This window comes from Siphateles boraxobius, unplaced genomic scaffold, assembly GCF_051911475.1.
Source record: "Siphateles boraxobius isolate OS27281-9 unplaced genomic scaffold, OSU_SipBor_1 465, whole genome shotgun sequence".
Lineage (NCBI taxonomy): Eukaryota > Metazoa > Chordata > Actinopteri > Cypriniformes > Leuciscidae > Siphateles > Siphateles boraxobius.
In genome coordinates, this window is record NW_027509103.1 from 1501 (window position 1) to 14555 (window position 13055).

At 37.0% G+C, this 13055-nt stretch overlaps 1 protein-coding gene and 4 non-coding genes across 5 annotated transcripts; all 5 read right to left on the reverse strand.

The window, feature by feature from the left end:
• Positions 1 to 755: 755 nt before the first annotated feature.
• On the reverse strand, positions 756 to 837 carry trnas-aga (transfer RNA serine (anticodon AGA)). The gene has a single exon. It is a non-coding gene; the product is annotated as a tRNA-Ser (tRNA).
• A 122-nt stretch (positions 838 to 959) lies between these two features.
• trnak-uuu (transfer RNA lysine (anticodon UUU)) lies at positions 960 to 1032 on the reverse strand. The gene has a single exon. It is a non-coding gene; the product is annotated as a tRNA-Lys (tRNA).
• Positions 1033 to 1670: 638 nt separating this feature from the next.
• Positions 1671 to 1752, reverse strand: trnas-aga (transfer RNA serine (anticodon AGA)). Its single transcript has one exon. It is a non-coding gene; the product is annotated as a tRNA-Ser (tRNA).
• A 120-nt stretch (positions 1753 to 1872) lies between these two features.
• On the reverse strand, positions 1873 to 1945 carry trnak-uuu (transfer RNA lysine (anticodon UUU)). Its single transcript has one exon. It is a non-coding gene; the product is annotated as a tRNA-Lys (tRNA).
• Positions 1946 to 6711: 4766 nt separating this feature from the next.
• LOC143710349 (uncharacterized) lies at positions 6712 to 11552 on the reverse strand. The gene is made up of 5 exons (XM_077201296.1): positions 11309 to 11552; positions 10511 to 10656; positions 7963 to 8107; positions 7547 to 7621; positions 6712 to 6989 (listed from the first exon to the last, which is right to left on the reverse strand). The coding sequence occupies exons 1-5, from the start codon at positions 11514 to 11516 to the stop codon at positions 6886 to 6888; spliced, it is 678 nt and encodes a 225-aa protein (XP_077057411.1). The 5' UTR covers positions 11517 to 11552; the 3' UTR covers positions 6712 to 6885.
• Between the last annotated feature and the right edge of the window lie 1503 nt (positions 11553 to 13055).

The window sequence follows — 13055 nt, forward strand, 5'->3', positions numbered from 1 at the left end:
TTGTGTGTGTGTGTTAAAAAATTTTCACTTCCCTTTCTCGCAGTCGGTTGAATGCCTGTCGCTCGCCCTCCCCTCTCCTGTTCTCCGTTCCTCTGTAGTCAATCCGCCTTCCGCGCCTCCGGACAATCCTTCGCCCAGTGTCCATCGCCCTTGCACACTCTGCACTTCGTGCATCTGACAAAGTCATGTTCGTTGCTTTCGCACAGTCCACATTTCCACTTTCCCTGATACACTTTCTTCTTCTTGTTGGCCCAGTTCTGCCGCGCTGGTGGTGCGCTCGTGCTAGCTTTGATCTGTGATAAATAGGAGCGTTTCGTTTTCAGTCTTTTCTCTAAGGGTTCGAACCTGAGAGCTCGTGCTTTCAAAGAAGGTCCCAGTTTCAATTCACTCGAACATCCAGAGCACATCAAGGGCACGCGCCGTGCACAAAAAGAGAAGTCTGAAGGACGGGGTGGTGACATGGAGCTCAATTTCAATGGCACCCAGAAAATCTTGCCGTGACCCGGATTCGAACCGGGGTTGCTGCGGCCACAACGCAGAGTACTAACCACTATACAATCGCGGCGAGCTACCGGTCTACCTGACGTGTCCCTGAATACAAAGGGGCCTTGTCATCTTTAGCTTGCAGACAAAACTGTTTCTTACCAACATGACTCTATTCAAGGGTAATACTGTAACAGTGACTTTTTTTCCTTTTATAAAGTTTAAGCTAGGCCTCCAGAAGGTTACAAACTAAAGCAGGCTCATGCTGTCAACGTAGTCGGCAGGATTCGAACCTGTGCGGGGAGACCCCAATGGATTTCTAGTCCATCGCCTTAACCACTCGGCCACGACTACAGGCTGGCTGAAAGGGGCACGTCGTTTGTGGATTGGTGCCTTGCAGCGTCGCTGCCCGAGGCCAGTGTAGATCAGCAAGAACTCAACAACAAAACGTACCGCTCCACAAAATGAGGCTTGTTCGCCTGAACAGGGACTTGAACCCTGGACCCTCAGATTAAAAGTCTGATGCTCTACCGACTGAGCTATCCGGGCTCTTGCTCGAGAAGCGAGCGTGCTGCGTGGGAACGCACAGCAAAATGAATCGTATTGGCGCAGAAAAAAGAGTGTCCTCCAATGCGTTGCGTTTCCTTCTTCGAAGATTCAGAATGGCCGTCAAAACGTCTGCTATGTCAAAATATATTTGCTAATTAGTGGGAATGCAGCCTAGTAGACTGATGATAATAGTAATTAAAGGAAAATAATGCTAGGAAAAAGAACAAAAACTCACTGCTACTTGTCTGGAAAGCCTCTTCACACGCTTCAATGCTGTTGACTTGCCGCGCTCCTATCGTTATTGTAAACTTGTGTCAAAGGCGCAGTTGTTTGTAGCAAATAGCAAGCCCGCGGCACTCTAGGTAACAGCCAGCGAGTGTACTGACACCTAGCGATTAGAAAATATACACGCACCATATTCTCTCTGAAGCAAGATTCTTCCGAAATAAATAGGAGCGTTTCGTTTTCAGGCCCCTGAATACAAAGGGGCCTTGTCATCTTTAGCTTGCAGACAAAACTGTTTCTTACCAACATGACTCTTTTCAAGGGTAATCCTGTAACAGTGACTTTTTTTCCTTTTATAAAGTTTAAGCTAGGCCTCCAGAAGGTTACAAACTAAAGCAGGCGCATGCTGTTAACGTAGTCGGCACGATTCGAACCTGCGCGGGGAGACCCCAATGGATTTCTAGTCCATCGCCTTAACCACTCGGCCACGACTAGAAGCTGTCTGAAAGGGGCATGTCGTTTGGCTTGGTGCCTTGCAGCGTCGCTGCCCAAGGCCAGGGTAGATCAGCATGAACTCAACAACAAAACGTACCGCTCCACAAAAAGAGGCTCGTTCGCCCGAACAGGGACTTGAACCCTGGACCCTCAGATTAAAAGTCTGATGCTCTACCGACTGAGCTATCCGGGCTCTTGCTGGGGAAGTGTGCGTGCTGCGTGGGAACCCACAGCAAAATGAATCGTATTGGCGCAGAAAAAAGAGTGTCCTCCAATGCATTGCGTTTCCTTCTTCGAAGATTCAGAACGTCCCAATTGCTTTGAATGGGGAACGTTTTGTGAACAGGGAACAGAGTTAATGGACTGGCAACAATCTCCATAGAACATGAATTGGCACAGAGAATCGAAATAGAGGATGCCGTTAATACCTTTGCTGCGATGAAGGCCTGCCGTGCGCGTTTCTGAAATGTAAGTTAAGCTTCATTTGCTCTTTAGTCGTTATTTAAGATGGTGAACCTGCTGATGATATAATGTGCTTGCGGACATTTCATTTGTGTGTGTATACGCACATAAGAAAGTGGTGTAAAGAGATTTGCAACAGTAATTTGAGGAGGTGAAATGTGATTATTTGGAAAATTCCTGTCATGACTGCTTAAAGAAAAATGCCAGCATGCATTTGCCTCCTGCGTAAACTTTAAAATTGTTGACATTTTGGGCACACGAGCGTTGCACACTATTTGCGTTACATGTAGGCCTATGGCTTATTGTTCTTTGTGTGTTGTTGCTGGTTTTGCATTATATGTATATGGCATATTGGTCTTTGTGTGTTGTTGCTGGTTTTGCATTATATGTATATGGCATATTGGTCTTTGTGTGTTGTTGCTGGTTTTGCGTTATATGTAGGCTATATGGCATATTGGTATTTGTGTGTTGTTGCTGGTACGTTGCAAATAGAGGGGCAGCAAAATTGTTTTTCGCCTAGTGCGGCAGAAGTGCACTCATTCGAAGTGCAAAAAAAGCTGTAAAGCACAGGGGGGAGCTTCACAGGGGGTATGGCTTATCTAAATGAGATGTATATGAGCCCTATTGTCACTCCCAGCAGCAGAGACAGGTGAGAACTGCACAATCTTTAGAGGTCGTTTTCTCATCTTTGAGCTTTTTTAAGTGCCTACCTTCAAATGGCCACAACTTCTCCAAATATGATCAGATTTCCATATGTTACATGTTACACATGTTTCAGCTGGCTGAAAGGGGCATGTCGTTTGGCTTGGTGCCTTGTAGCGTCGCTGCCCGAGGCCAGTGTAGATCAGCAAGAACTCAACAACAAAACGTACCGCTCCACAAAAAGAGGCTGTGGTGGCAATTTTAATGATATTCATTGATCTTTAGTAAAATATAGATGATTCAAATAATGTCACATGTGTGTCTCTCACTTGTAGTGAGAGAAGATTCTGTTTATGTACCTGGGGAGGCAGAAGGGGGAGACACTCCAGAGAACAGACGAACAAGGACCTCTGACCTAGATGTCAGAAGGCCATTTGGTGCAGGGGAGCTTAGTGGGCCAACTAGTGACGTCTATGGAAAACTACTGGGAGGAAGGCTCTGGGGGGAAGAAGGCCTTGAAACTAAGATAAAAGCTAGTTCAGTCTGTCTGGGGGTGTGTCACTCTTCTGCACAGGGTAACAACTGTGTATTAGACTGCTCCTATTCTTGCAAGAATAAATACTTCTATTTTATATAATTTGACTCTGAGTGTCTCTTACGCAGTGATGTTTGTTTAAGATGAATTTTTGCCACAACAATTTTGGTGTCAGAGTGGGATTCCTTGGAAGTGCCTTCTGGACCTGAGAGCGGACGGTGTTTGGCCACCTGGACTGAGCAGTTCCAGCTCTACCTCGTAAATTTCAGAGAGAGGGGCCGACCGCTATCAGGGCCAGGAGAAACTCCACTGGAATCAATTGAAAGAACCCGGTGGCAACAGAAGCATCTCTGGTAAGAGACAGTTCAATTTATTTTCTTTTGGGTAAGTTAATTAAATTCAGTTTAATTGGGGAGAAGAGTGAAATTGAACCATATTGGCTGAAGGCTGTTTCTGTGGTACGTAATCTGAGATTAATTGAGATCTATATAGATCAAGAAATTTCAAACAGATACGAGGGAAAATGATCTGAGATTAATTGAGGTCTGTAACAGAACAAGAAATTTCAAGCAGATAAATAATCTGGGATTAAGTGAGAACTGTAACAGATCAAGAGATTTCAAACAGATAGGTACCCTGAAAATTAGTTGTTCCACGACGGAGCAAATTGTTTTTAGGTACTGAGGCTAATTAGGGGGAACCAGAACAGTTTTTGGTAAACCTTAATTAGGAGGGCACTAATAGTGCAACCCGACCGATTTGGGTTAAAAGAAAGAATCGGGTCTGTTGGGGACGCCTAAACAGATTAGAGAAAACGCGCGTTGAAGAGAAATCCACAGGGAACAGAAAACAGCCAGTATGGGAAAATCTCAGAGTAAGCATGCCAAATTTGATACACCGGTTTTCTGTAGAACTAGGATGAAATAGAGGGAACTGTAAGTGAGACTTGGTGGAAGAGGGAAGTGAAAAAACAAATCTGATGTGTGTGTGGGGATTGTGCAAACAATCATGTACTGGTTAGATAATGAAGGAACTGGCATGTTTGAGAAAAGAAAGGAGAAGATAATGAAGGAACTGGCATGTTTGAGAAAAGAAAGGAGAGGATAATGAAGGAACTGGCATGTAGGGAAAAGAAAGGAGAAATATAGTAGAAAACTATATGTGATGAAAATAGACATGGTCTGACAGAATTTATGGAAGTCAAATTAACTGTTTAAATGATATGAAAAGTTTTAGAATAAAATAAGGCATTGTATGATTGACAGGGATTAACATGATATGAAGAATGTTTTAGGCAGAATGGGGAACAATTCTAGATTTTGATAAAATAATGATTGAAATGATGATATATCTGCTTTATTTTATTAATGTTAAGAAAATAAGGGTATTGAAGCAAGTAGCTATAATGGTTGTCTGTGTAATTTACGGACTGAGTAATATAATCTGTTTTGGAGAAACAGTAGAGATAAGACTGAGACAATAATGATAATATTAAGTTGAATCTGCAGACTGACCATGTGATGGAAGGGAAAAGGCTTCAAACCAGTTGTAATGAAAATAATGATGTACAAATTGTTACACTTTATGAAGAGTAACTGAACAGTCCGGGAAAATAAATAAATAAATAAATAGTGAGACAGAAGAGAGCAAATGCTGTAAACAGCTCTGCTCTGAAGATCTCATTTTGAAGAGATTTGCAGATGATGTTTTGTAAAAGATAAGCTGGGATAACAGCAACAGTACTTGTAATTAGTGTTGTTGATGATAATACCAAATTAGTAAGGTAAAGACAGAAAACAAATTCGAATATTTTGAGCATTCTCTGTGCTGCTCATGAAATTATGTTCTGCCAATAATAATGATGAAGAGTATGAGTTGGCTATTGTGATTGAATCCGCCATTGGTGGATGGTCAAAGGAATACAGAGAACTGCTTATCAGTGGGTCTGTTTACATTCCTGAATGGGACACACACTGCTTCAAGGGTGTGCAGTTAAGTTGAAGCCCTTTGGAAACTCACAGTGATCAAACTGCAAGGTGTCTGATGCTGTAGTTGAGGCTGACACACGAACCAACCAGATGACAGAGAGTGTCTTGATTGTGGTCAGCAGGACCATTTAACACGTGACACATTTCTGATAATAATGTGGGGTTGAAAATAGATCAGTGTTTAAATGACGACAGTGACAATTTTTGGTCTGAGAAATAAGAGAAAAAAAAACAAGGTCAAAAGATTGAAGTCTTAAAGTGAATCCTTTTGTGACTCCAACAAATGTGAGTTGCAAAATATGTAAAGGTAATATAGAGAGACAGATCTCAAAGATGATTTATAATAACTGCACAAGATGCAGAGAAGCCTTGTCAAAATTAGTGTGAATCCTAATTGGAGATTGATAAACTCCAAGAGAAAACTTAAGTCAAATATTAAACTATGGTTGAGAACTTGACAATTAAAATTGAGATTGAGAAATGTGAAACGTTATTGAGAACTAGAATAATTATTTTTATGTAAGAACAAATAAGCAGAAGCAGTAGGCTACTGAATTAACAGTTGCTAAATGTAAAATGTGTTGAAAGGCATCTGATTAAACAAACAGCTTGAAAAGTTGACCATGAAAGAACTAGAAGCTGATGTTTTCCCATACGGAAATGTAATATATGTACATATATGAAATATGCATATATTAAATATATGCACATAGACAGTGAAAACATATATGTACATATATATCTGCCCATATATAAAACGTATTCGAAAATGGAACAATTTCATATATTGACATATAAAACTAGCCCATATATTTTATGTATGTATAATAGTATCTATATATATATGTCACATATATAATTATCAATATACATGACATATATTTCTTTGTATGTATGTTCAATATACAAACTACACATATATGCATAGCATATTGCTTACATATATGTGACATATATATATGCCCCTCATATGTTTTTATATAGTCTTAGTATATATTTTTCATATAATTTGAAATATATATATATAATATATTTTTGATACATGTATGTGGAATATATAAATGGCATATATAAAAACATTGTGTGAGCACATATATTTTGAATATATGTTATGTTCTTATATTATCTATATTAATTGCAAAATATTTTAATGCATGATGTAAACTAAACAAATGTAAAAAAAAATTGCTTTCATTAACTTCATACATTATTTTTAAATATAGGTTATGGACGTGTACTTGTACTTACACACTTGTAATGAACATGACATGCCTAGCCTTAAATGTTAAATGGTGCAGTTAGCAAAAAATAAGTAATACAGTAAAACAGCTCAAACATTACAATTTTATTCAAAAACAGTTTTAATTCAAAAATAAAAATTAAGCTGTGCAAAATTTGAAAACTTCTGAACACTCAACACACAACTTTATCAATATTTCTCCAAAACATAAAACAAGACAAGAACAAGAATATCCACCAACAGGTACGATACAGACTGTTATTTATTTAAGTTTGGGTCTTCTTGGATGTCCGCAGCTCAGTGACCTTCTGATTGATAGCCACCCCTAGTTGGCCCCTGGTGGTTCCAGGAAATTTCTGGATCACTGCATCTGTATAAAAGACAATGAAAAGCATTTTAGTTTTATAACATTTATCTAAAGACAGGCAAATTATAATCACCTCAAACACTAAATTAACACAGGACATACAGGTGAAACGCGAAAAATTTTAAAATCATGCAAAACTTAATGTATTTCAGTAATTCAAATTAAAAGGTGAAACTAATATATTTAGTATATATAACTATATACATATGCATGATTATATCTTCAGAGGGACGACATTTCTGTATTTAAAATCCTTTTTTTTTATTGATTTCATGTAATATTCTAATTTTCTGAGATTTTGAATTTGGGGTTTTCATAAGCTGTGAGCCATAATCATCAAAATTATAACTTTTGCACAATATTTTAATTTTTATAAGTTTCACCTGCACATTGTTTGGTAGATAACAAACTTAATGTTCCTGAAATTCAAGCATTATTCAGAACCCAGTGTAAGTGTCATCACACTGAAACACCAAGCTGAAACTGATCAATTCTGATGGTTATACTGACACATTTGGTTTTAAACAATTCAAGCCCAATTCACCAAGTAATATACATACTCATTATTGCATCAATTTTTATTCTGTCCAATGGCTCTTTTGATTCCCCAGGGCTTGCATTTTTGGACTTGCCACCTAAGAAAGAGCAACATAATAGAGATTAGAACGAAATCTGAATTAACTCCACTCCTATCTAACTACTCAACCATACATCACATTTTTCATTCTGCTTCAGTAAAATGGGGATAATGTAAATAGTCAAATTTTATATTTATAAAGCATCATATTTCAATGTAAATGTGAATGAGTGTACATATGTCTGTAAATATGCAAGAATTACTATAATAGAGCAGTTTTTTTTTTGTTTACTTTAACCCCTTACCCAAAGACTTCAGATATGATGTTCAATCTACAGAATTATCAAAAAATTATAATAATTATACAGACACTTGAAGACACTATGTCCCATTAACTACCTCTGAGATTGCTCTTAAGAAGTGTATCAATATCAAAAATTCCAAGGAGAAGCATCCGTGCCATGGTAGTGGGGCTGTTTGCATGGCTAGCTGACCACAATACATTTTTTGGTACATAAACTCCTGAGCCCGGGTGAATTTCAATCTGTGGGGAGAGGACAAACATGCATTAATATTAGTGTTATATTACAAAATAAAACATTGCTTTAACAAAAAAGTTTTTAGGGGGCCTGATTAAATGTAGCTTTGCATCGCATACTTTCTATAACATTATTGATTATCGAGTGTAAAGAGTTTTATCTCTAAAAACAGTTAACTTATAACGCTAGTATATGGGGCATATAATAAGTAAATCGCTAGTTAATACCACTAACTAGGCTCAAAATAGCCCCACACTAACACAGTAGTATAGTGAAGCTGGTCGAGGCTGTTTCCCAAAGATGGCTCCGCGATGGTACTGTCTTTATAAAGTATATTATTATTAAACTGTCTATACACTTACAAAGGTCTCAGTGCTTCGGTTTGTATGTAGAGACCCTCATTAAGCTACTGTGTTAGTGTGGGGCTATTTTGAGCCTTGTTAGTGGTATTAACTAGTGATTTACTTTTACTTATTATATGCCTCCATATACTAGCGTTTTAAGCTAAACAGTTTTTAGAGATACAACTCTTTACATTTGATTATCATGAAAACAGATCCCAGAGAACAGTCGACTCGGTACCAATGTGTTATTACACCCCAGGTTCATTTTGTGCCGGAGTTCTCCTTTAACAAGGGCAGAGTACGTACTACAGTTCGGGGCAATGTCAAGCTGTATAATTATTCAAAATCATTATTACTTATAACTTTGCAAATGAATAACTACATTTGGAAATTAAATACTTGTATTAATGCTGTACAAATACAGAAAGTCTTTTTTATACAAGTATGTAAGCTTTACCATAAATAAAAACAGGCAGAGCAACATAAACAACTCTGACAGACTGCTTGTACTTGGGTGTAAAAAATGACTAATCCTGTCAAGATCTAGGGAACATTTGAGTATTAGGTACTCCTAACTTTGAATGATTCATTTTCAGTAATTAATTTCTAAATGTAGTGATTCATTTGCAAAGTTATAAGTAGTGCTGGGCAAAAAAAGATTTTTCGATTAATCGTTTTTTAAAATGTGGTCGATCCAAAATCGATTCTCAACGGCCATGAATCGATTTTTTTCATATTCAGTGCTCGCGGTGCTGCGTCTTCTCTCTCTGCACAAGGGAGCGCTGCAGGCGTCGAAACACACTCGCTTTTAGGAGTGGGGACATGACGGAATATTCACTTGCACAATCGGGCCAGCATTGCATCGTAACTAACATTTATAATTTTCACGTCTTTTTAAGCTTTACCAGTTTAAACATTCAATCAATGTTAAACTATCCCGTGCTCGCGCCCTCTCAGAGATGCTTTTCACTGCGTGCACATAATACAGTAGATAGTACATAGTACTACAGCCTAAATCCGCCTCACAAACAGCTCGCCAGTAACAGAAGTTATTTTTGGTGGATGATATCGCTTTAACAGTTAAAAACACGCAAAATGATGTCAAAACTCTGGTCTTGGTGAGTAACCTCGTAAAGATTATCATAAAGATACCGTCGGTTATGTCTTAAATAAACATAAAACGCGTGTGACAGACAGCATAATGAAACTAATGGATTTGTGCACTATAGTTCTTAAAGTGAACGCAGCCATTAGTGTCTTTCATTAATTTTGTTGTCATAACAACATAATATAGCATTAATTGTACGCAATCATAATTAATAGCCTATGTATTAAATTCAGTAAGGAGTAAAAGACTATCCTGGGTTATTTTACATTGGATTACTTTATTCAGTTTCTGTAGTATTTCTGATCAAAAAACTTTTTTATTTTTATGTCTATTTATTTGTGTCTTTATTCTATTGTATTTATTTGTAATATTTTCAAAGTAATTCAAATATTGAAATCAAGCGTCCATGTGCATAAACTCTTAACAAAAAAAATACCTCATTGTAAAAACAAACATTTAGATGAGATCAATTTAATAGAAAATTCTCTAATTTGTCCAATTTTCAGCATCAATTTTGCATCTTGTATCAAATCCTGTCTATTTATTGTATGCATTTAGTGTATACCGGTAGTGTACCTAAAATAAAAAGAGTTTTATATACAGGTTTGTGGCTCTTAATTTCTTTGTATTAATTAACCATTAGTAAACTTATGTCCACTGTTCTTTTAAAAAAAATAAATATAGGATTTGTATTTGCCTACATCTATATTCATTATAGTCAAATCGAGAATCGAAATCGAAAATGGAATCGAATCGAATTGAGAGCTTGCGAATCGAAATTGAACATCTGAATCGATACCCAGCCCTAGTTATGAGTACAACTTTATAGTGGGCAGACACTTTTTTTACATTTGCAATGCAGATGCTAGTTTTGGGTCTCAGTAAAAAAAAAAAAAAAAAAAATATATATATATATATATATATATATATATATATATATATATATATCTTGTTACCTTTTTGGGGCTAGATGGTCCATCTTTACTGGTTTCCTCTTGAAGAAACTTAGGGTTTGGCTTAAATTTTCGTTTTTTCAGAGGTTTTGAAGTGGACTGGTGTTGTGTCCTCTGGTGTTGCACTTTTTCTAAGGTGGACTGTCTCTCTGTGGGGAAAAAGGGGGAATACAAATTGTAGAATCTAAAACAAAAGATACAAGGGCTATGGCAATAACAACAACATAGGCTGACCCACATGTAGAAACCCACAATTTTTTCATAATGGGACAGTGTTAAAAATATTAGCACACATTCTGACAGGGATTTAATATCCTGCAAGTTTATATTGGCATCCATTTGAAATATATTTAACTTTACTTAATTATTATAGTTTTAGTTCTATACTCTAAAGACAAATATTGTATTTTTTCCCCACTAAATGTGTCTGACAGCTGAAATCTTACTTTTTTAAGATATCATTCTCACATAAAAAACATTTAAAGATATTAAAATGATACACTGTAATAATTACGACGTTAGCTCTTAACGTTAAACATGAACATTAAAATGCATGCTCACAATAAAGTAGTAGGCTATTAATAGTAACGTACATGATGTAAGTTATTAAAAAATAAATAACTTACTACTAATAAAAAAACCTACATTTAAACACGGTGAATCTGCTCAATTATGTACTAGCTTCGTCGTTCGATCTGTAACTTAGCTTATAGCTCATTAAGTTCAGTGGTCACTTAAATTATGTATTATCTGTGCAATAGCAATGTGTGCATTATAATAAAAGGTCAGAAATTAACTTACCTGCAACTTTATGCACCGTTGCCTCGTACAAAGGCCATCCGCATTTAGGTTTTTTTTTCAGTCCACCTCTCCACTCAATTAAATATACAGAACTTTCATCAAGTCCGTCTAAGAAATCGTTTAAGTTGAATTTTTGTATATGTGACGTTGGAACAATGCTCCAACTTTCCGTTTCTGTTTCATCTTTCCATTCAACAAGGGCGAACATTCTTCAGCCGTTGGTCTATATCCTCCTGATTCCTGAATGCGCTTTGGCGGTCTTTTGACTGCGTTTGAATTTTGGCGCGGGTAATATAGGGCATTAGGCAATGACGTAACGTATTGGGGTGAAACGTATGCTAAATGCATGGCCTGAAATACATGCTGAAAAGTGTTTCTACTATTCTGTTTTTGTTTTTATTTTTTGTTTTTTCAAAAATCAGCTAAGCATATTCATTATGTAAGTCTTGGTTTAGGCCACAGTAATGTAAAATAACAAAACTAAAACTAAAAAATATTTGAACCCTAACGTTATGCAATAAGTAATTTGATGAAAATTATTTAAAGTTAGGTTAGGTCTTTTTTCATTGCATATGTTTACAACAAATTATGTGTAAGCAATCCAATGTGAAGCACATAACAAATACTTTACAATGCATTACAATAGATTAAAAATCATTATTGCTCAGACTGCTATTACATAAACCCTCTGTTTACAGCATTATCTACATACATGTAATATATTATGTGTGTGTTTCTGCAAGGTGAATGTGATTTCACCAAGTAGCTATCACCCGGGTAAGGTACTTAACATCAGTTTTATTTATCATTACCCTCTGATTTTAGGGAAAAGTTATGGGGTTAGGTTTAGGGTAAGGGATTGGGTAAAGACTACATTTTGGGACAGGGATGCTGACATGTCTTACTTGGCAAAATCACAGTGACCGTTTGGGCATACGTGTATGTATGTGTGTACATGTGTAATATGAGGTAAGCTGGATTGATGTAGCTATATGGCTTCTGCAGCCTGTCCACAGCTCTGAGGGGAAAGCTGTTCCGTAACCTATTAGTCTGTGTTTCTGGGGTCTACCTGAGCAGAGGGTGCAAAGGGGTTTCCAGGATGTGAGTGCTGGATGTTTGTGGTCCATGTGAGAAGACGTCTGAATAGATGTCACACAGATTTGACAGGGGTGCCGTCAATACTTTCATCTTCAGACCCCTCTATTTTGTCTGGAGCAGTGCAGCCAGAATACCACACAGCAATAAGTTTTGACGTTTTTTGTATTGTGCAGCGGAATAGAAGCTGATCAGCAGTCTGGGGTTGTGTCTGGATAGTAATTGTAGACATTTTGAAAGTACTGTATTACAAAAAAGAAAGTGATTTGTAAAGGTCCACTGCATAGTTTTACTTCCAGATATTATGGGGTTGTAAACCATAAACCTCTATATGACTCAAAGACTTATTTACATGTCAAGTTAGAAGTAGCCTATGTCATGCAGTAGAGAGAGAGAGAGAGAGAGAGAGAGAGAGAGAGAGAGAGAGAGAGAGAGATATGCAATGTTATCTAAAAGCCAAACGAACAATGTAATGCAATGTAAACATGTATTAAACCTAAGGTTTGAGGCTAATGTTTTCCCCAAAATTAAAAGGTTGCAAATATAATCATACCAATACAATGCTTTTCCTAATAATGTAATTTCAACACAATGCTCCTTGTACTTTAGTTATATGTATTTGTACTTATATGTAGCCTACTTAAGTATTTGT